This window comes from Babylonia areolata, chromosome 25 (assembly GCF_041734735.1).
Source record: "Babylonia areolata isolate BAREFJ2019XMU chromosome 25, ASM4173473v1, whole genome shotgun sequence".
NCBI lineage: Eukaryota > Metazoa > Mollusca > Gastropoda > Neogastropoda > Buccinidae > Babylonia > Babylonia areolata.
The window spans coordinates 34,837,697-34,862,058 of NC_134900.1; the positions used below are offsets into that span (position 1 = coordinate 34,837,697).

The window sequence follows — 24,362 nt, forward strand, 5'->3', positions numbered from 1 at the left end:
CCACTGAAGCTTCTTTTTTTTTTTTTAAATTGTCACACAGTGGTGCGGTGCAAAGAGCATGCTCAAAAGGGAATCCCCAGGATTCCTAATTATAGACGACGAGTTAGCTGCCAGAGCACACTGCATGTGTCTTGAATACAAAGATAACAACCTTCATGTTAAACTGTACCCGCAGATCCCTGCCATGTCAAAGGTGACTTGCCTGAAGGCAAATGAATTTTGTCTTGAATACGGCCCCAGGAGACACACTCAGGCATGCAGATATTCAAGTACAGAAATACAAACACACACCCCCAACAAAATCACACATTCACAGGCTTGTATGCACTCATGCTTGCACCTATGCACACACACACACGCACGCACGCACACACATACATATACAGATGGCTGCATTTCTTTTTTACACCACATCTTTTTATCTTAATCTCAGTAGCGAAGTTCATTATCTTTCAGCTGTTGCAGAAAAATATGCAAGAAATGAACTTAGTTCAAAATAATACTTTTTTTTTTCTTCTGAATTATGTACGTTTTCAATTGTATATCATTCAAACTTATTTTGGATCCATCTGTAAAAAAAACAACAACACTTTTACTTAAAAATATGCTTTTAACACACCTTGATATGCCTTTGTGTCAAAACGATGTAGAATATGCAATAGCAAAGACGTAAGCAGAGGTCTACCTGTACTGTTGCCGTCGTAAAGAGCCAGGTAGTCAAAGATACAGGGAGAAGACTCCACATCAAAGGCCTCAAACTCCAACTCCACCTTGTAGCCAGCTGGTGCCTGTGGGAATTTATTGTAAATCTTATAAAAAATAAAATTTAAAAAAATATAAAACTTTACATAAAAGCATTTCATACAACGTGTGTGTGTGTGTGTGTGTGTGTGTGTGTGTGTGTGAGTGTTTGTATAAAACAAATATAATTAATGTGACATCATATCACATGATAGTAGGCGGGAATCTTACTTATATGACATAGTTCTTGACATAATCACAAATAACAGAAGGGGGGTATCCTACCTGCATGACAGATGATGGAAGGTGACGACCTTAACTGTATGACACAGTTTCATATGATAACAATATTACCTGTACAATAAATTGTGGTTGACAGTGGGTACTGACATACGTATGACATAAGGCAGGTATCTTACATGCATGATATTACATGAGTTGGAAGGCTGGTGTCTCACCTGAAGACATGCTGAGGACAGGAGGTATAGACACAGTTAGGCATGACGGAAAACTGGTATCTCAGGTGAAGATCCTACCTGAATGACATAGCTGCAGATGATGGAAGGTGATGATCTTACCTGCATGGAACCATATCAGATCTTACCTGTATGAGACTTACATTTGATTCAGGCAGACGTCTTACCAGGTGACATACTTACAGATGATTGAAGGTGGAGATCTTACCAGCATGACACAGTTACAGATAATGGAAGGTGGAGATCCTGCCTGTGTGACATAGTTGCAGATGAAGGAAAGTGGCGATCTTACCTGAGTGACATACTTGCAAATAACAGAACGTGAAGATCTCACCAGCAGGACACAGTTACAGATAATGGAAGGTGAAGATCCTGTGTGACATAGTTGCAGATGAAGGAAAGTGGCTATCTTACCTGAGTGACATACTTGCAAATAACAGAACGTGAAGATCTCACCAGCAGGACACAGTTACAGATAATGGAAGGTGAAGATCCCTGTGTGACATAGTTGCAGATGAAGGAAAGTGGCTATCTTACCTGAGTGACATACTTGCAAATAACAGAACGTGAAGATCTCACCAGCAGGACACAGTTACAGATAATGGAAGGTGAAGATCCTGTGTGACATAGTTGCAGATGAAGGAAAGTGGCTATCTTACCTGAGTGACATACTTGCAAATAACAGAACATGAAGATCTTACCAGCATGACACAGTTACAGATAATGGAAGGTGAAGATCCTACCTGTGTGACATAGTTGCAGATGAAGGAAAGTGGCTATCTTACCTGAGTGACATACTTGCTAATAACAGAACATGAAGATCTTACCAGCATGACACAGTTACAGATAATGGAAGGTGGAGATCCTGCCTGTGTGACATAGTTGCAGATGAAGGAAAGTGGCGATCTTACCTGAGTGACATACTTGCAAATAACAGAACGTGAAGATCTCACCAGCAGGACACAGTTACAGATAATGGAAGGTGAAGATCCTGTGTGACATAGTTGCAGATGAAGGAAAGTGGCTATCTTACCTGAGTGACATACTTGCAAATAACAGAACATGAAGATCTTACCAGCATGACACAGTTACAGATAATGGAAGGTGAAGATCCTACCTGTGTGACATAGTTGCAGATGAAGGAAAGTGGCTATCTTACCCGAGTGACATACTTGCTAATAACAGAACATGAAGATCTTTCCTGCATGACACAGTTACGGATGATAGGTGGGAATCCTATCCGTATGACATAGCTAATTACTAAAGGCAGGTATGTAACCTGTGTTGTTACAGAAGGTGAAATGTGGGTATCTAACCTGTACGACATAGTTACAGATGATGGACGGCGGGTACCTTCCGGGGTACATGGGAGACGTGAAGCCTCCATAGTCCTCCGTCAGTGTGATGTTACAGTCAGTGAGAGGTGTGCGCCCCTCTGGATACAGCCACACACAAAACGCAAGTGTGTAATAATAATAATGATGATTACAACGATAATAATAAAAGCTACAAAAAATAAGAAGAAGAAGAAAAGTTATAAAGCCCTTTCAAACCTCTCAAAGTGCGCAATAACACATTAAACACACACACAAGACACCCCCCTACTTCCACCCCCACACTCCCAACACACACGCCTACACACACAGACATGTGTCACACACACTGTGGTTTATTTCTCTCACAAGCTACATGGCACGTTTACACTGCTCACAAGCACAGCCAACAATACCAACCAATCACCAAAAGTGCTGTGGATATGTGTGTGTGTGTGTGTGCGTGTGTGTGTGTGTGTGTGTGTGTGTGTGTGTGTGTTTGCATGTGTGTGTTTATTTATTCATTTATTTATTTATTAATATCCTTATAATCATTCATAATATTCATATATTTTTCACCCTATATATTTGTTTCCATTTAATTTTTTTTTCCATTCAAATTTTTTCCATTGAAATATATATATATTTTCTATTTCATTATAACATTATTAAACTTATTCTATTTCATTTTATGGTTAGGTCCTATTTTAGCGTTCTAAGTTCAGGGACTGATTTTACAGGCAATTTTTGTGCATAGATGAAACAATATTACCATCAGTAGATGCTGTAGTGTAACACATTTTCAGTGGTTTTCGACTATTCTGAACATTACATTACTCTTATTTCAATGTGGATTCAGTCACTTTGCTAATATGCCACCATCTTGCTCTTTTCACTTTTGGTCCCGTTAACCATGAAAATGTAAACAAAAAAACATAGCGGCTTAAGACATAGCGGCTTGTCATTTCGTGTGGTACTGTGCCGATTTCTTGATTAGAAGGGTCGACACCAAGCAACATGTCATTTCTCATGTATGCCTCCATTGTAAAACATATGAAAACAAAAGAGGCACGGCCTTCAAGACTCACTTGTGATAAATTAAGTCCCCTAGAATTAATTACAGAGTAATTTCCCTTTTTTACTATCTGCACCAAAACGTTTGCAAAATAAAAATTCCATGCTCAGCAAAAGTAGTTCCTGTTTGAACAAAAAATGATAATAATGACTCCTCTTGTTGTTGTGTCAGAATAAGAGGTCAAAGTGCCAAGTTTAGAGAATACAAAAAATATAAATATAACAGTAAATGCAGTTTGCATATAATTAGGCTTCTTTTTTTTTTTTCTTTTTTTTTGTGCCCATCCCAGAGGTGCAATATTGTTTTAAACAAGATGACTGGAAAGAACTGAATTTTTCCTATTTTTATGCCCGATTTGGTGTCAACTGACAAAGTATTTGCAGAGAAAATGTCAATGATAAAGTTTACCACGGACACACAGACACATGGACACACACACACACACACACACACACACAGACAACCGAACACCAGGTTAAAACATACTCACTTTGTTTACACAAGTGAGTCGAAAATTGTTTAAACAGGTGCAATGATTTGGGACACTAAAATAGTACATTTCCATTTTATTTCATTTTCCCTCAAGGCCGGACCGAACGCAATGGGTTACGCTGCTGGTCAGGCATCTGCTTAGCAGATGTGGTGTAGCATATACCAATTTTGTTCAAACGCAGAAACACCTCCTTCAGAAACTGAACTGAAATGAGCTACATTCACATGGCAGTCACCACGGATCAATAACCCAACCTGACTTTGTAGGCCTACAGCAATTAACAAATAGTCCAAGAGTTGCACCACAGCTGACCCCCTAGACAGACACACAAACCATCCCACCCCCTCCACTACCCCCTACTATTAGCTTCCCGCCCCCACCCCAACAACAACAAAAATATAAAAAATGTTAAAAATCTCACGTGGCAGAATTTCGTCATAGCGGATGCGGAAACCGACGTCATTGTTGGAGACGTCAGTGTGAAAGCGCACGTGCACCACGTCATGTTGTGAGACAAAGCTGAAGGGCTGGCGGCCACAGAACTGGTGAATGGCGCCATCTTCGCAGCTGTCTCCATCTCGAATGTCCAACCTGTCCCACCTGGAGAGAGGGCAGAATGGGGATGGTGAGGGGTACTGGGGGTAGAAGCAAGTGCGCGCAGACACACAGGCAGGCTCTTGTGAGTGTATGTAATGAGAAAGAGGGAGAGAGAGAGAGAGAGCTGCGGAAGTGTGTGTGCAGTGTCCATGTGCGTGAGAAAGAGAGCAAGGTGAACATGCACATGTGCGCGGGTGACAGAGAGGTAGAGTGTTGTCACTGTTTATAAGAAAGATCAGAGCATGTAAGTTAATGTCTCAGCAGTTACCGGCATATATCACAGATTAACATAAGTCACAGTTGGGCCAACAGCAAAGTGAGACCTGTACTATCAATGGATTCTGTATTGCAATGGGAAATCATTTACAGCTTAGTCTTTTGTGGACAATGACTCTCAAACTAGGAGGCAAAATTGCACTGGCTCTTCCTAGTGCTGCAGCCTTAGGGCCTAGTTTGCCTTGGGAACTATCCCCAACGCCGACTGTCCTAAAACCCTCTTGGCAGTCAGAGTGGGAATGTAACTTGGGCATGACGCTCTCCACTATGATCAAATTTTAGCCCAGAGGGTTGGAACAGCAGTTGCCTCCTCTGCTGTTCTGATGGTCATAGTAAACACAACTGACTTTCACATAGTTAATCCATCCAAGGAATTTCATCATCAGTTGTCATTCTTCCTTCCTTGTTCCCACTTCCAGCCTTTTCTGACAAACATGAAAATAACTTAGAGGAAGAATCACAAATCTGTGGCCGAAATTCCAAAGTAAATAAATACATTTTAAGTGTCACACTCTAGAGGAGAGCAGACTAGAAACACTCACCAAACAGTACTGACACCCCGACATCACAAACACAGACTATAACCACCCTCACTCCCCAAAAAATCACATGCATTTATTCAACCACATTTGATGTCTAGCACAGAAACCGACGAACCCAACAGACCTTGGACTGACATGCAAACAAACAATACCCACCATCCCAGCAGCAGCAAAACCACATAAAACACTGAGTAAACTAACCAACAAAATGATAAACAACGCAAACGGGCGCAACAGCCAAGTTGTTTAAGCGTTGGACTTTCAATCTGAGGGTTCGGAGTTCGAATCACAGTAACGGCGCCTGGTGGGTAAAGGGTGGAGATTTTTACGATCTCCCAGGTCAACGTATGTGCAGACCTGCTTGTGCCTGAACCCCCTTCGTGTGTACACACAAGCAAAAGATCAAATACGCACGTTAAAGATCCTGTGATCAATGTCAGTGTTCGGTGGGTTTTGGAGACACGAAAATACCCAGCATGCATGAACCACGACAGAGTCATCAGCAAGTCAATGTTGGTCATGTAACAGAAAGAACATACACAGCATTAGAAAATTGTCTATCTTTGGCTGAAAAAACAGTCTTGTGAATTTTAGAGAAGCCCTACTGCACCTTCACCTTGTTAGCAGCTACGGCAAATGTGAGAAAAGAAAATTGGTGTCACATTTCTTCCCCTGCACTCATCTGTGTGCCTGGCGGAGTGAAGGTCCATGCCTCTCAGTTTCGATACCCCTCCACTTCCGTGCTTGGGGTGAGTACTGTCAATGTCTTCAGTGTCGGCAGATTCATGGGGTGCTGTTGTTGGAGGGACGTGTTGGCGGTCTCCACTCTGAGAGGGACGCTCACTCAAGTATGACTCCGCGACTAAGTCAATATTGTCGTCAGTAGGGGGCTTAATAGGTGGTGTCCTAAGTACGTTAAATCAGAACAGGCAACACTGAACTCCACCGAAGTGACTCAGCAGCAGTGCAGGGTCTCCTCTGGTGTGTGGCCTCCTGGCGACCTAACATCGATGGTTGCCTGCGGACAGCCGACGCTTGGAGTGTGACAGACGAACCCGGGTGTGGCTGTGTTTGGGGGACTCGGTATGAGCGGCATGGGAGCAATGCCACTGAAACGGGGCAGATGACGGGGCAGAAAAAAAAAAGGGTCCACGTCTTGTTGCGAACACTATTCATTCCGTCTTGAGCCGGGGAAAAGTTGTAGACATTGCCACGTCACTCAGTGAAACCTCCGACTGAAGTCAGTAATGACGATAAGACGACGAAACAAAAACAAAAAAAAAACGATGAGGGTGATGAGAATTAAACCGGAGGGCGGGAAGACAACAGTAAACAGTTTATCCACCAGAGCACCGGAAATCACGCCAACACGAGGTGACGGACAATGGCTATGGAAGTGGGACACTGCGATACTGCCAACCAGGTATTGTCCCACTGACTGACGCGGGTGGGGGGGGGAGGGGGGAAAGAACAAAAACACACACGTCCAGTAGGGTACTTCCACCCTGATGCTGATGCACACCGAAACACAGAACCACGGCCACCCGAAGGAAAAACAATCCTCCCTTTTGAAGGTGTGTCAACTGGGCTAATTTATTAAACAATCGTCGAACCCACATCAGTCACACAATCTTCCAACTGAAAATGGCGGGCGCACAGGCCACAAAAAGTTGTCACTGCAGTGACAGGACCAGCGCAGAAGCGAGGCTCCACGGTTTGCACGTGAAAAACATAAAACCAGGAGCTTACTGTTCGGTCTTGTGGGGGATGAGCGAACAAAGGAAAGGCACACACATACACATACACACACACGCACACAAAACGCTCTTCCTGGGTTTGGCATGGAATGTGACAAAAAGGAAATGTACCCAAAAAAATTTTTATAATTTTTTATCCAAACATTTTTAAATCAACAGAAAGGGCGAAGACTGACATGAACTGAGGACAGATAAATGAACAACAAACAGTGATTCAAACACTGACAGGTACAGTTGCTGATCAGTATCAGTAGCTAGCTCAAGGAGGCGTCACTGCCTTCGGACAAATCCATATACGCTACACCACATCTGCCAATTAGCAGATGCCTGACCAGCAGCCGTAACCTGAACGCGCTTAGTCAGGCCTTGAAACCGCGGCTGACATTCCAAAAATATAAATAAACACTGTAATGTGTAATAAACTGACAAATAAACAATGAAGAGCAGTTTTACATACTGACAGGCACTGTATCTGGAATTCCAAAGCTAATAAATAAATGAATGAATGGATTAATAATAAAAGAAATTAAAAGAAAGAAACAAACAAATATACAGATAAATGAATAACAAAGAGAGGTTTTATGACTGACCGCGGGCTAAAAACAAACAAAACAAAAAAAATACTATGTTCTACAAAAATAAATAAAATGAATGAATGAACGAAGAAAGAAAGAAAGAAGCAGCCGACAGACTGACAAGCACTGAGACTGGAACTCGAGGAAGAAGAAGAGGGAGGTGAGGTTGATGGTGGCCCCAGGGATGTCGGCCCGGATAGTCCAGTGGCAGTCCGTCTCCGGCGGGTACCCGTCCGGAAACCCGGGGCTGTCGAAGTAGCCGCTACCCGCCACGAGGTACCCTCCACAGTGCTCTGTGCGTGCAGGAGAGGAACATGTGTTATTCGGTGGGTTGTTCTTTTTTGTTTTTTTGTTGTTGTTGTTTGTTTGTTTTTTTTGGGGGGGAGTTCTTTTTCTTTTTCTTTTTTGGGTGTGTGTGTGGGGTGGGGGTGGGTTATTTTATTTTGTTTTGTTTTTGTCGTTGTTGCGATTTCTTTTTTTCTTCCCCCCCCCCCCCCCTTTTTTTTTTTTTTAAATATAAAAGTAACTGGGTGAAACAAGGTTTGTCAGTATGTGTTGAGGATATTCTCGGATCGATCGATCTCTCTCCGTGTGTCTCTCTCGGTCTCTCTTTGTCTCACACACGCAAACACACACACACACACACGCATGCACGCGCGCGCGCGCACACACACACACACACACACACACACACTGACTGTGACACACGCACTGCCTGGTACACGGCCTACTTTATATACATGAACGTACGCACAGAAACACACACACACACACACACACACACACACACACACACACACACAAGTACTTCTTCTTCTTCTTTGTTCGTGAGCTGCAACTCCCACGTTCACTCGTATGTACACGAATGGGCTTTTTAACCCGCCATGTAGGCAGTCATACTCCGTTTTCGGGGGCACACAAGAGTACAAGTTTCAAAGTGTCAATACGTGCCAGTGCGTGCTGACATAATTATATACCCAACCTTTTGTTTGCTTGCTTTTGTTTGTCGTTTTTTTTTCTTCTTCTTCGGCTTCTTTCTTTCTTTTTTAGGGCGCAAATACCTGACCTGACCAGAGCCGGCGCTGGTGAGACCTTAAACTGAAGAGCCACCACCAAACAAAAAGTCTGTTCAGTTCCTCAGTGAGCCTAAAGGTGACGCACAGACACACTGACCACGTCTTTACTAGTCAGTGGCATTACCTAGATAGCTGCCGTGACTCGGACTGGCCGTCTAGTGGTTTTTGTGTGTGTTTTTTTCAATCGGTAGTCTGACAAGCACTTCTAAGTGGCCTTGGTACTTGGGCCGCCATCCGACAGACGCTTCTCTCGTGTTGCATGGTATGGTACGGGTGGGGAATGGTATGGTACGGTACGGTACGGTATGGTACGGGTAGTACGGCACGGTACGATATGTTATTGTACGGTATGGCATGGTATAATGTAATATGGTACGGTATGGCATCAGTCAGTGGTACGGTATGGTACGGTATGACACTATATGATACGGTATGGCATGAGTACGGTACCGTGTATGGTATGGTATGGTACGGAACGACATAGCCGGTTCGGTGCGGTATGGTATTGTATGACATGATACGGTGTGGCATGAGTACGGTACGGTACGGTATAGTTAGTATGGGTATGGTTAGTAGTATGGTGTGGTAAGGTATGACCGTTTTCGTCCCAACGGATTTCTGCCGTGTGAAATTCGGGTCGCTCTCTTTACGGAGAGAGAGAGACAGACAGACAGACAGACAGACAGAGACAGAGAGAGACAAAGACAGAGAGAGAGCCTGGGGGAGAGAGAGAGAGTGAGTGAAGCCTACAGACGGACAGGCAGCATAAGAAAGAGAGAAGAAAGACAGACAAGAAGACAGGCCGCGGCAAACATCAAAGAGAAAGAACGAGAGAGACAGACAGATAGACAACTGAGACAGACAGAGCAGAAAGAAAGAGGCGGAAAAGAGATAGGACAGAGACAGAGACAGGGAGAGACTGACAGAGAGGGACAGAAGACGAAGACCCGACACTGCCGCGGCATACTAGTACAAAGAGACAGACAGATTAGATGGAGGAGACAAGAGACAGACCGTGGCGGCCCGCCGGATAGAGACGGACGGAAAGAGAGAAAGAGACACGGATAGAGAGAAAGATACACTCTGTGATAGAGAGAAAGAGACAGTCAGACACTGAAGGGCATACACAGTGAGGCAGACTGACGGAGACAGAAGTATCGCTGTTATTTTGCCAGAACTGACGCAGACAGAGAGATAACAGAATGATATGACGTGGAAGACGGTCGAGTGGTGACGCCCCGCGCGCGCGCGCGCGTGTGTGCGTGTGTGTCAGTGTGTGTGTGTGAGCGCGCGCGCGCGTGTGTGTGTATGTGTGTGTACTACTGACTGACACATTGTGTGTGCGTGCGCCGTGCATGTGAATGTCAGTGTTTGTTTGTGTGTGTGTGTGTGTGTGTGTGTGTGCACGTACGTACGTACGTGTTTGTGAACGTCAGTGTGTGCGTGCGCGTGTGTGTGTGTTATAGTGTGTGTGTGTGCGCCACGGTGTGTGTGTGTGTGTGTGTGTGTGTGTGCCCCGGTGTGTGTGTGTGTGTGTGTGTGTGTGTGTGTGTGTGTGTGTGTGTGTGTGTGTAGTCAGTACTGACACCGTGACTGAGTGTGTGTGTGTGTGCTACGGTGTGTGTGTGTGTGTGTGTGTGTGTGTAGTCAGTACTGACACCGTGACTGAGTGTGTGTGTGCGCGCGCTGTGCATGTGAATGTCGGCAGTGTGTGTTACGTGTGTGTGTGTGTGTGTGTGTGTGTGTGTGTGTGTGTGTGTGTGTGTGTCGGTGTGTGTGTGCGTACGTGTATGTGAACGTCAGTGTGTGTGCGCGTGCAGTGTGTGTGTCAGTGTGTCAGTTATAGTGTGTGTGTGTGTGTGATGCGAAAAACGAACACGTCACAAATGGGTACACAATTGAGTCAACTGAGCGAACTGAGCCGGGAAGAAAACATACGACGTAATAGGGACGGAGTTCACACGGAGGCTGGGCTTTGTTAAAATAAATGTGGCGTCACACACACACACACACACACACACTGGTGATTCTAGATAATCCACTGGAAAGTACTGATGAGTATTTGTCACATTTAAAATGTTTGAATGTTGTCATGAATAAATGAACTGATTAATTAAACATATAAATAACTAAACAAAGAAACAAACAAAGGAGAAGAGATTGGGAAGCTGTTTAGTATCATACAGTCGTCGAACTGAACTCAGACAGGAAGACAACCAGACAGACAGAATACTACTTGACTTGAAATAAGTAGAATAAATTTCAGTTTCACAATACACAAACTTTATTGTCTATACTTTGGTACAGAGATTTTCTTTTTGGCAGCAGCACATGTCCAACATAAGAAGAAAACAACAAACAAATAAAATGAATAGAAAATAAAAAGATAAATTAAATGGCACCAAATGGGAATAGCTATATACAAATATACAGATTACTGAAATTTACGTGCCTCTCCATTTCAGTCAGCCAAACCGCATTGCACATCTACCCCCCCCCCCCACCCACACACACACACACACACACCACGCACACACACCACGCACACACACCACGCGCACACACACACTATCTCTCATCCCCTCTCTCTCTCTGTCTCTCTCTTCACAAAAAAATGCAACTACAAAGATCATCGTTCATTTAAAAATCAAATATCACCAGAGTAAGACAAGAATTAAGCCAAAGAGCAGCACTTCCATAGTTCACATTAGGCATCACAGAAGAACAACTTTCAGAAGTACAGTTGAAGAAAGTTACTTTCTGTACGGACTTTGTAAAAGGGCGGTGTCCGTCGTCAGAGGGGACTTTATCACTCAAGTGATGCCCGGCTAACGCAAACCGAGTCAACACACCCACGTTCCCAGTGACTACAGACGATCAGTACAGTACAGTAGCCTACACTTTCGTGCGGTACGTATAGTAGATAGACCAAAGCCTTCATAAAACTCACAGTAAAAATATCAAAGAAGACACTATGAAACTTCACTTTAAACAACAATAAGCCTAAATCCTCAGTACTGAAGCATTTGATCCGACGCCGGCCGGGTCTTTCGTACAATTTTCTGCGGACTTGATTCCAGCCGGACTAACACTGCTTATCTCTCTCTCTCTATATATATATATATTTTTTTTTTTTTTCATCATATATATCGACATCGAGGGAAAAGTTATACTGTTTAAACCAAGGAACCAGCCATAGCAGGTACACACAAACACCTGAACTTTATTCTTACCCGACGAAGATACTGCCGGTAGAGAGTCGGCCTGCTGCGCGTGTGCGAATCCACCACCACCACCCCCACCACAGCACCCCCACCACCACCACCACCACCACAGAAAGAACACAAGTCTGAGAGGCAGGCAGCTTTTCTCCATGATGCTTGTAAGCTAGCTACTGGACACAGGATCCCAGACTAACTCTAGTTATGGAAGCCATGTGAGTAATAATGAGTCTGTGAGTCTTGTTGGTGTTGCCGGAACCATCAACTCTTCAGCGGTTTCCTCTCAGACAAGTGTGCAAAGTGTGTGGGGGCCTGGGGGTGGGGGGGTGGGTGGGGGGGCTACTTGAGTCAGTGTGTAGCTTGACACGTACGTGTGTAGGTGTCTGTGTGTGTGTGTGTGTGTGTCTGTGTGTATGTGTATGTGCTGAGTGGGTGCAAGGCTTCCTACCCTTGGTTGTGGAAGTGATGCGTGTGTGTTAGTGTAGTGGTGGGTGGTGGGTGGTCGTGGTTTGGTGGGGAGGGAAGGAAGGAAGAGATCCTCTTTTCCATCCGATTCCACCACTCCCTACCCCCCTCCACGCACGCACACACACACACACACACACACACACACACACACGCACACACACACTTCCGCCCCCCTTCTGTTTCCTATCAGTCTACTGTTATATCAGTCTCCGCCTGGCTCATCAAGGCTTGGTTTTCCGTTTTCTTTTCTTTTTTTTTTCTTTTTTTCGGTCGGTTAGTCTCTGACCGCGATTTTTGTCCTGGAGTACCTTGGCAACTGCTGTGTGTGTGTGTGTGTGTGTGTGTGTGTGTGTGTGTGTGTGCGCCGATGTGTGTGTGTGTGTGTGTGTGTGTGTGTGTGTGTGTGTGCGATCTCTTATTTCGTCTCGGAGCTGACCTGAGTCCCTCGATCCGGCCTCGGAATATCCCTCGAAGTTTCCCTTACGTAGTTCTTATACAGAGGTCGGTGGATGAAAGTATTGCAGATACCCAGTCGGTGTAAGCTCTGCGTATATCATATGGTGCAAGAATTATCGATTTTTTTTTTTAACTTATTTTTTGTTATGTTACACTCTAGATCTTATACTTACTACTGTCTACTCGCCGTCCTCATCTTCGCCTACCCTGCCCCTAACCACTCTCCTGCCCCCCCCCCCCCCCCCCCCCCCACACACACACACCCGCACCCACTCCCACCCCGCCTCTTCCCCCCAACACACACACACACACACACACACACTCACACCCACCCCTGGCACCACTACCCCCATCTCTTTTTTCTTCTTCTCCGCCCTCTGGTTTCACAGTCACGTCTCTCAATCAAAGTCTCTCCATTCTCCGCCCCTCCCTTCCTCTTTCTCTCTCCCTGTACAAATCTCTCCGCTGTGGACGGAAATCACTCGATCGGATTCATGATATATGAACCGTGAGAAATGGACTGACGGAAACCAACAACAAACATCGGCAAAGGATGAAGGATATTAATTCGGGGAAAAAAAAAAAAATCCTCGGTCCAACTTCCAGCAGCAGCACAATGAAGTATGTCAATACTTGTCCCCCCACTTAATATCAGTGATTCCAGTTGGACCGAGAAAGCCGTTCACGTATGACGTATACATGCAGCTGAAATCTGATACACTTGGAGCACTGGATGCAGAGCCGGCGACCAGTTGTGTATATGCGTAGTGAGAAGGTTTTGTGTGTGTGTGTGTGTGTGTGTGTGTGTGTGTGTGTGTGTACGTCACAGTGCCACAACAATTACAAACAAGACATAAAACCGCTGTAAGTCATATTCCTCATCAACTTCCTTGATCAAACTGGAAATTTCAAAGCTACTGATTAGTGCAAGCTAATGTATATGAAACCAGACACTGTATTTTCCCAAAAGAAATGCCCTCCATGTTGTTACGGCTATCACTTTTCACGAAAGCCGACTGAAACGGTGTTTTGTTGTCCGGCAGTTGTTGTTGTTGTTGTGTGTGTGTGTGTGTGTGTGTGTGTGTGTGTGTGTTTAGAGGCCGAGACAACATTTACACACACACAAAAAAAGAAGAAGAAAAAAAAAACCACCGGTTTTGCACGATTTGAAAGCAGAACTCCAAGCAGATCGAAATGTTCTGAACCATGATGACATGAACGAGTTTGGGTTTAGTGTTTGTTTTTTGTGGGGGGTTTTGTGTGTGGGTTTTTTTGTTTTTTTTAATTTATTTTTTTTTATCTATAAACAGCCACTTTCACAAATTGTCAAGCCGCAGCTTCACCAGGCCAAACCGTATGACTGAGTGAGTTCAGTTTAACGACCTATCAGCGTTTCGTCCTTTAAGGTCAAGTCAAGTGTTCGTGGCTGTGGTCTTATCCACTCGGAGGGGTGATGGTCCGGCCGGCGAGGCGTTCGGGTCCTGAAAGGTTCAAACCGAGCAACCGGCAGGTTTGATAATATAAGCCACTGGGGCGATGTCAGTTGACTCCCGAATGAAGTCACAGTTGTCCGCAGTGTCACTGAGTGTTATCTCAGGCAGACTGACTTTGACGCTGTCTTCTTCTTCTTCTTTTTCTTCTTCTTCTTTCCGCTTCAATCTTAGTCTCATTTGGTACGTGTCGTCTCTCATAATTCTGGCTATGGAGTTCCACGGCAGTTTGGATCTGCTGCAAGGGCGGCGTCCCGCGCGCGGTGCAGTGCAGTGAGGCGGGCATGGAAACTGACTATCTAATCCGGGCTCATATCAGTCTTTTGGGCCAGTCAGTGTTGCTGTTCAGTTGTCTTCTTTGATCTTCCCGGAGTCACAGTCCTCTGTCCCGGTCCGTCGGACTCAGTGACGACTCATTGTCTCAGTGTCGGATGCCACACTAAGACTCGCCGGTTCTTCAGTCTCAATCAAAGCTGTCGTGTGGCAGGCTCTTGCACTGATGCAGCCGCCCCGTTCAAATAACAGTACACCTTCTTTTTTTTTTTTTTTAAACGTGATGGACCTCAGCTACTGATTCACTCCGGCCACTGATTCACTGAGGCCTCAGTGTGTGTCACGTTGCCGATCCAAGCAAAATACCGTGACAAACTCACGGTGCGTGGGCTTGTAATTTCGCCGGCCTGCACCAAAATCACTACGACTACAACCATACTGACTACTACTACTACTACTACTACGTCATCTCTGCCACGGTTAATCAGTAAAATTGATAATAATAACCATAATGATAACACTGAACAGCAACAACAACAACAATAATAATAATAATACCCTGAAGAATAATAATGATGATGATAATAATAATAATAATGAAGAAGAAGAAAATATATAGAGAAGTATACAAAATACAAAAGTACGCTAGATAGAAATATAACAGTCAGTCAAACTAGTCATGTATTTAGGAACAAATTGGGGGGTCAGTCAGTGCTACGTCTGTTTAAGATCTGAGAGTTCAATACCATAAACAAATCATTCAGTACTGAATACACAATAACATATAATACTGAATGTAAAATGATACGTATACAGGACAAATTTCTGAAACGAAACACGACTGATCACGCTCCCAGTCAGTGGATCATCCGTCGACTGAACCCACGCGCACAAACTGACTGACGCCGCGCCACACACTCAGTCCGAGTCACACCGGCAAGCATGCAGACAGACACACAGACACACACACGCTGACGGCCGTCTCACTCACTGACACTGACACACTCAGTGCAGCGCACACACACCCGCGACACAGCATCACTCTTCAGTTCCGTGTGTGTGTGTGTGTGTGTGTGTGTGTGTGTGTGTGTACACACGCACGCACACACATTTGTATTTCAGTGTATTTGTATTTCTATTTCTCTTTTTATCACAACAGATTTCTCTGTGTGAAATTCGGGCTGCTCTCCCCTGAATGGAAGAGCGCGTCGCTGCTACACAACAGCGCCGCCCTTTTTTTTTTCTTCTTTTTTTTTTCTTTTCTTTTTTTCCTGCGTGCAGTTTTATTTGGTTTTTTTTTTTCTATCAGTCTAAGTGGATTTTTCTACAGAATTTTGCCAGGAACAAACCTTTTACTGTTGCCGTCAGTTGTGTTCTTTTACGTGCGCTAAGTACATGCTGCACATGGGACCTCGGTTTATCGTCAGTCTCATCCGAATGACTAGCGTCCAGACCACCACTCAAGGTCTAGTAGTGAAGGGGGAGAAAATATCGGCGGCTGAGCCGTGACTCGAACCAGCGCGCTCAGATTCTCTTGCTTCCTAAGCGGACGCGTTCAAGTTACCTCTAGGCCATCATTCCAGAGTCTTATTTACACGAGTCTAAAATCACTTTGGTGAACATGCGTTAAATCAGTTACCAAACATACATATACACGCTCTCTCGCTCTCTCTCTCTCTCTCTCACACACACACACACTGACACACACTGGCACACACACACACTGACACACACACACACACACACACACACTGGCACACACACACACACACACACACACACACACACACCACAAAATGCACACACACAAAAATCCCGGGACTGATGATGCGGCACGGCACACACTGTGACACATGTGGAACTGACCACAACCTACGATTGCACACAAAATGCATTTCACAAATTCTAGGAAATGCTCTTCCCCTTCAATGGAGTCAGTCATGGCTAGTTCATTTCAGTTGCCTCGCTGACTATTCAGTCAACTTTTTCTCAATGAAATTAATTCAACAATCATCATAGCACCTTCAAGTCAATCTGTATTTTTTGTGTAGTAGTGAGTCTATATTGTACTTTTCCTTCATCTTGTTCAGTTTTATGTGTTGACAAAATATATGAGCTGGAAAATTGACTTCTTTTTTTTTTTTTCAAACTGAACGCACAGACTCCAACGCCAACACACACGTACGTAGGTGTACACGCTCACACACATTGTCCTTCACACACACACACACACACACACACACACATGTACACACACACGCGCGCACACACACTCACATATGCGCAGGGGCACAAGCACAAACACACACACACACACACACACACACACACAGCCAGCCAGCTGAACCCGCCATGTTTAATCCACTGACCCAGATTTCCCATACTTTTCTAGAACCAACCTTTTACCACAACTGTCCCCTTCAGATTGTTTTCGGACTCAAACCAATCAAAGTATATCACTAAAAACAAGTTTTACAAACACACAGACATCACAAATAAACTATTTTCCCTCTGTAGAATGCCTGCTGAACGCCGTTGTCCGATTCTACGTCTGTGTGTAAGTGTGTGTGTAACGCCTGGCGGAGGTGAATCGACCGCCTTTTCTGTTTGAATGTCAGTTCGGGCAGATCGCACAAAAACAGACACACTCTCAAACGTACTAATAATACAACGCATGTGTTAGTGGACTATGCGATGTAGGTGCATGTCTGTATGTAGTAAAAGTTTGATTTAAAAGTGTGTTGATTACAAACATCAACATCACACAACCCACACAAACGACCGCAACCAGGGCGTTGTTCCGACACTGACTGGCCGACACACAAACCACTGTTTCTATCTCCCCCTCCTTATCAGAATGCTTTTTAAAGCGTTGATATAACAAATTTATCGCATTTGGAATGTGTTTTGTTCAGTGACATGTATACATTAACAGCGCTGAACTGATGTGCGGAGAAAAAAATCCTGCTGGGTCCGTCAGCAAGGAACGACGCCATTGTGAATCGCACGAAGAGTGGCGTCGAAATCAACAGATAGAAAAATGGCATTTACAGGCGTTGAAATCACATACACTGCTAATCACAGTAATGGTTAATATTTCCTAGACTCTGTTAAGTACTTGGAGTAAATATAAGTGTCTGATCTGCCCCCTACATGCATTAAAACGAGGGTCGAAGTTTTACTATGCGTAAAGAGGGACTGGTGAAATGGTGGCCGAGCTCCAAACTTGTGTTTTGTGATGGTCAGAAAACTGACTCAAACATTGTCCATACAGCTGTCAGAGACAAACTGCTTTCAGAAGCGTGTAGATGACAGTCCCATGAATTAGTTTACTGCATATGTCGTTAGATCCTAGTGAAGTTGTGGGAGAAAACAACAATTTTGTTCATCGAACTCGTTTCAGTTGGTCCCAAACAATGGATTTATCGACAGATTTCTTTTCAGCTGAAAAGAATTGTGCCTTCTTTTGTATATTGAACGAAAGCTTGTTTTTCTCCGGTTTTATTGATGTGCCACATGTCTGGGTCCTTTGTGTGATTGGTAAGTTAGATGTCCTGAAACAAATGTCAACAAACACAAATTGGCCCGAACGAGGCTTCGCGAGGGCCGATTTGCTTGCAGCCGCGCGGTGCTGTCTTTGCAGTTCGGGAGCGCTGTATAAATAGCGAAACGGCAACGGCGGTGGTTCATTCGCTTTGTCGGTTCGCCAGCAAAGAGTTCTCCCTGCTAATCAGCGATTTCAACCCGTCGTCGTTACGTCTCTGCTACCTCCTCTTCAGCATCATGTCCGACGCTGCTGCCGCTCCTGCTCCTGCCAAGAAGGCAGCCGCCAAGCCCAGGAAGCCTGCCAAGCCATCAGAGCATCCCAAGTACAACGTCATGATCGCCGCTGCCATCACCGCCCTGAAGGAGCGCGGTGGTTCCTCCCGCCAGGCCATCCTCAAGTACCTCATGGCCAACTACAAGGTGGGCAGCGAGGTGACCAAGATCAACGCCCGTCTGAAAACGTCCCTGAAGGCTGGAGTCAAGGCCGGCACCCTCAAGCAGGCCAAGGGCACCGGAGCTTCTGGTTCTTTCCGTCTGGGAGAGAAAAAAGTCGCTGCTGCCAAGCCAAAGAAGGCCAAGAAGCCCAAGGCTGCTGCCAAAAAGCCGGCCAAGAAGCCTGCAGCCAAGAAAGCAGCAAAGTCTCCCAAGAAGGCCGCTGCCAAGAAGCCCAAATCTCCGGCCAAGAAGGCGGCCAAGCCCAAACCCAAGAAGGCGGCCAAATCTCCTGCAGCCAAGAAGGCGGCCAAGCCCAAGAAGACCACCAAGTCCCCCAAGAAGCCTGCTGCCAAGAAGGCCGCCAAGAAGTAAACGGCGGTCCATCTGTCTCTGTCATTTCTCTTCATTTTTCCTTACTCAGGCCCTCCCTTGGGCCACTCGTTTTCCCGAGCGAGTTGGGAATCTTGTTGCACAAAGTTGATCACTTTTATGTTCTGTTCGTTTGGTTTTTAGATGGCGGTCCCAGTTGTCAATAACATCGCCCGCTCCCTATGTAGTAATTCTGGTCTCCTCGGTTCACACACACACACACACACCTCTCTTCACCACCACTGCACACATTCAGTCCCCTGCAATGCACGACACACTAGTCATTCAAGCATGCACACGCCACCACCACCATACGACACACTGACACACACGCACAGAACATCGTTGCGTGCACGCATTCACGCATACGTTCTCCACACACACGCTCTCAATCATCCAAGAAATCTATATATACACCACACGATAACGACACACCAAACACACACGCACTCAATACAACACAAGGGAACACTTGTACTGTTCTGTTCCCTCACGCCACCACCACCATACGACACACTGACACACACGCACACAACATCCTTACGTGCACACATTATTCACTCATACGTTCTCCACACACACGCTCTCAATCATCCAAGAAATCTATATATACACCACACGATAACGACACACCAAACACACACGCACTCAATACAACACATGAGAACACTTGTACTCTGCTGTTCCCTCTTACCAGCTACCCACCATGTAAACATTCACACACAAACGACTCACTAACACGCGCACTCTATATTCGTAGCACACACGTACACATACACAGACACGCGCGCGCAAGCACACACACACATACAACATAACACATACACAAACACGTTTCAGTTTATGTATTCGTGTTTAGGGAAGTGTGTGTGTGTGCATCGGACAATACATCACTTAACGTTAAGAAGTCACCGACAGAAAAGGACGAATTGGTTTGCTTCTAAGAGAGGTAATCAAGAGAGCAAAATAATCCAAATGAAGAAAAATGTTTAGATGAAATGATGAGAAAATCCCAAGAGATTCAAAGAGTAAGCACTGACGTAATGTAACTTTTTCTTCATCCTTGATTCTTCTAATCAACATCACACACACACACACACACACACACACACACACACACACACACACACACACACACACATGCACGCACGCACGCACACACACACACACACACACTCGAATAAACAGATCCAATGAAACCATCACACCGCCCTAACAAGGTCGCTTTCCTGACTTGAATCAGCCACACGCATTGTGCGCAAGCAACGTTAATAACTAGGCCAGTCAGGCTGGAACCCACAGCGACAGTAAGTGCCTCGGTACCAGGCCTCCCCTTCGTGTCTCCGACCCGTTGGCGAGTTGTGGAAAGAGCTCGGCTCGCACGTTCAGTGTTGACATTTTGGCTTGTCGGTCCCGGGCACACACGCACGGAGTCCCTTCGCATTGCCTCCCTTCCCCACCTCACAATTGAGTGGATCGGGCGGGATATTCCAAAGTTTGTTTCGGCCTTGAAAGGAGAAAGATAAGAAACAGTAGCTGTCTACACGTCGTGTGTCGGGGTAGGTGTGTGTGTGTGTGTGTGTGTGTGTGTGTGTGTGAGGGGGGAATGGGGTAGTGGGGGTGGGGGGAGGAGGAGGGAGGGAAGTGTTATATGGGGTGGAAGGAGGGAGGCGAAGCCCATCACTAAACCGATTCCCCCCCCTTCCACCCCCCCCACCCCTCCCCACCGTAAAACCTGAGGTAAGGGAAGAAAAAGAGAGAGACGCCCCCTTTTCTTCTCCCCATAATCTCTGTCTTTTTTCTTTTTTCTTTTTTTTTTTTTTTTTTTAAATCTTCCCTCCCCCCCATCTCAGTCTTCGTCCAGCCAATTTCGACAAATATTCATATCTATGTAATCATGCTTCCTTTGGACAAGTACGCTACACTAGTTTTCTCACTGTCCCGCTGCTATGTGTATCTCATCAGTATAATTATGATAATGCGATGCCGCGCATCTATGTTCGCAGTGCTCTGTTCACTGATAATTATAATATCGCATGAGACCCGTTTTGCCGGCCGGAACACCCGCTGTACACATATGCATGTTAGTGTCGCATTTACTGAGTTTTTTATGGCCCCGGTTCCATTCCATCCTTTTTCGTTTCGCCGCGCTCTCCCCCTCCATTCCACCCCTCAGTGTACTGACTCTCACTCCCCCAGCCCCTCTCATTCTCTCGTTCCTTAGCAACCCAACAACATTATTATCATATGTGTGTGTGTGTGTGTGTGTGTGTGTGTGTGTGTGTGTGTTTCTTTTTCAGTTCGTACTAAAAAAAAAAATATATATAAAAAAAAGAAAAATAAAAAGAAAGAAAATTATTACCATCACGTTTATTGCAGAGTGTAGATTCTATGAAAGGTGGCGGACTGGGGATGAACGACACAAAGAAAGAAGAAAGAAAGAAAGAAAGAAAATTATTACCATCACGTTTATTGCAGAGTGTAGATTCTATGAAAGGTGGCGGACGGGATGAACGACACCAATGCTTTGATCTATTATCATCGTTAGGGTCGTATGCATCATTATCAATACATACTGGCAGTCATAGATCTTCACGGATCTGTCTTTTTTTTACCTTTGAATTTATTTCACGAAATATTTTTCGTCTTCCTTCAACTATATATGAACCAGATTATGACTTCACCACTGAAGCAGAACATTTTTTTTCTTCCATCATTCTGAAAGTAAATCATAACTAGCATTCATAATAGTATGGATGCATCAGTGCACTGGTCACCTTGAATCTAGATCTAGTATGAAAAAAAATAAGGAGTGAAGAGAGGGGGTCACGGAAGATGGAAAGATAGAGAAAGAGGGAGGTGGAGAGGGAAATTTCTTATTTTAGTTATTTGTTGTTGTTTTTTTTCTTTTTTAAGTGTTAAAGTTATTGTGCTTTTTGTTGTTGCTGTTGTCTTGGTTTGGGTTTTTTGGGGTGTTTTGTTTTTTGTTGTTTTTGTTTTTTTGTTGTTGTTTTTTTAAGATCATGTTTTTGTTGTTGAAATATTAGATTCACTCTTGTAATTTGATGGTGTCAGTTTTGCAACTGGTATTTCTATACTGACATCATCGATCAGCTCAGTACGGTGACAGTTTAATATGTTGTGCAGGTGTACAAGCATGTGGATGAACATATTTTATCACTCTTTTAAATGCATGTTTTTTTTCTTATGTTTGTAGTGTGAGCATGAGCAACACTGAAGTGAGACCACATGTAAATTTTTCTTTAGAAATAATAAAGTTGACTTACTTGGCTGAGCTTACAAGGTCAAGATGCCTGTCACCATTATTCGCTCTGTCGACATTCTTCCTGTTGTGTCTTGCGATCATATCACCATTTTTTCAGCAAAATTCAACGACACCATTGATGTATACACACAAAGGTGGCAACGCAATGAAAACGAATTCCAAACTGGTCTCATTTCACGATGATTAATTTTGGCAGTCAAGAGAATTCACGTCAGAATCCACAATCCCCAAATAGATCTATTTATAAATCCGTGCGTCGAATCACCTGGCGATAAACGTCTGCTTCCAAATAATGAAAAATGCATTGGAATGGAAATTCGTGCAGCAACAGCCCAGCAGATGATTAATTCACCTGTCTATCAAGTCTGGGCTTAACTTATTGTCAGAAATTCCTTAGACGCGTATCGACAAGTCCATCCCGCTTTGGTTGAATAAGTCTTTTCGTCTTTTCATTGAAGATGTCCCAAAAAGCGATCGGTTTGAGAAAGCCTTCTGTCTTTACACTGGCTGTAGAAAGAAAGAAAGAAAAGTGTGAGCATTCATGCTTTCTCAGCCAGTTACAAAGTTAGATCCGGTTTCTTAAATAGATTTCTTACAACAAAAGCACACACACACACACACACACACACACACACACACACACACACGAAAGTGTGCGTGTGTGTGTGTGTGTGTGTGTGTGTGCAGTGTGTTCTTTAGTTTAGCGTCTTTTCACTATCAGTGATATTAGACGATCAAAACAAAAACAAAAAAAGTGAGAGGGGAGGGAGGGGGGAGGAGGGGGGCGCACGGGGGAGGAGAGAGGGAAGAGGAAAACAGAAAACTACCAAAAAAAATGCATAACTAATATTCAGTTACATTTAACAGTAACAGTTCAATAATGATAATAATAATCAGAAACCATTAACACAGTTCTGAAGTACATTAAAGGAATGTAGAAATAAGGCTATGAACTATAATACCCGTGAAAGTTCGACCATAAGAACCTCGTCAGAAATAACTTTCCAAAAATCATCTGCAGAATAGTTATTCTCTTTGAACTTGAGCAAGAAAGTGTGTGTGTGTGTGTGTGTGTGTGTGTGTGTGTGTGTGTGTGTGTGTGTGTGTGTGTGTGTGTGTGTGTGAGAGAGAGAGAGAGAAAGAGCTTGTGTGTGCGGGGATGGGGTGGGGTGGGGCGTCTTGGGAGGCGGGGGGGTGGGGGGTGGGGTGCTGGGGAGGGTTAGTGGGATTGGTGAAGGAGGAAGAATTAATTTAGCACACTGAATAACCAGACGGCGTTCGTATTATATACACCCTGCACATTAAATTCAGAACAAGGATCTAGACCGACAAAGGAAAGTATCGAGATGAGGGAAGTCAGTAAAATGTGACGGTTTAAGTGTGCCTTCTCATTCCTGATTTTTATCTTTTTTTTAATTTCTTTCTTCTTCTTTTTTTTTTTTTTTTTTTTTTTTTTTTTTTTTTAAAACCCTCTGGCATCCATCCATGAAATTATGGAAGTCAGTTCTGGAGCAGCAGTCACTTAAATTCCCATTCATAATTCATGCAATCTTTAACCTGTCAAGTCCGACCTTGTCGTCAGAAATACTGTCAAACCAGCGATCCGGCTGTCACTGACACTCAGTGACACATATTCTGGTTAGGTCGGGTAGAAACTGGGTCACTGAGCCGTGTGTGTGTGTGTGTGTGTGTGTTCGTTCTTTAGTAAAGCGTCTTTTCACCATCAGTGATATCAGACGATTTTTTTTTTAAATAAAAACTAAACAAAATATATCTATTTAATAATAATAATATTTTATATATATATATATATATATATATATATATATATATATATATATATATATATATATATATATATTTATAAGGGGGGTGGGGGAGAGGAGAAATCAGGAAA

General features: G+C 44.3%; 2 protein-coding genes across 2 annotated transcripts in view; one reads left to right on the plus strand and one right to left on the minus strand.

Moving 5' to 3' along the window:
- LOC143299901 (mannan-binding lectin serine protease 1-like) overlaps positions 1 to 12,407 on the minus strand; it is a 38,125-nt gene extending 25,718 nt beyond the window's left edge. Inside the window, exons 1-5 of the mRNA XM_076613403.1 lie at positions 12,155 to 12,407; positions 7,967 to 8,138; positions 4,520 to 4,698; positions 2,534 to 2,652; positions 686 to 788 (exon numbers count right to left, since the gene is read on the minus strand). Coding sequence (XP_076469518.1) covers positions 686 to 788; positions 2,534 to 2,652; positions 4,520 to 4,698; positions 7,967 to 8,138; positions 12,155 to 12,296 — 715 coding nt within the window. The 5' untranslated portion in view covers positions 12,297 to 12,407. The remainder of the gene's footprint in view (positions 1 to 685; positions 789 to 2,533; positions 2,653 to 4,519; positions 4,699 to 7,966; positions 8,139 to 12,154) is intronic.
- Positions 12,408 to 18,546: 6,139 nt separating this feature from the next.
- Positions 18,547 to 19,187, plus strand: LOC143299808 (late histone H1-like). Its single transcript, XM_076613262.1, has one exon. It carries the CDS (start codon positions 18,613 to 18,615, stop codon positions 19,180 to 19,182), a length of 570 nt encoding a protein of 189 aa, XP_076469377.1. The 5' UTR covers positions 18,547 to 18,612; the 3' UTR covers positions 19,183 to 19,187.
- Positions 19,188 to 24,362: the final 5,175 nt, after the last annotated feature.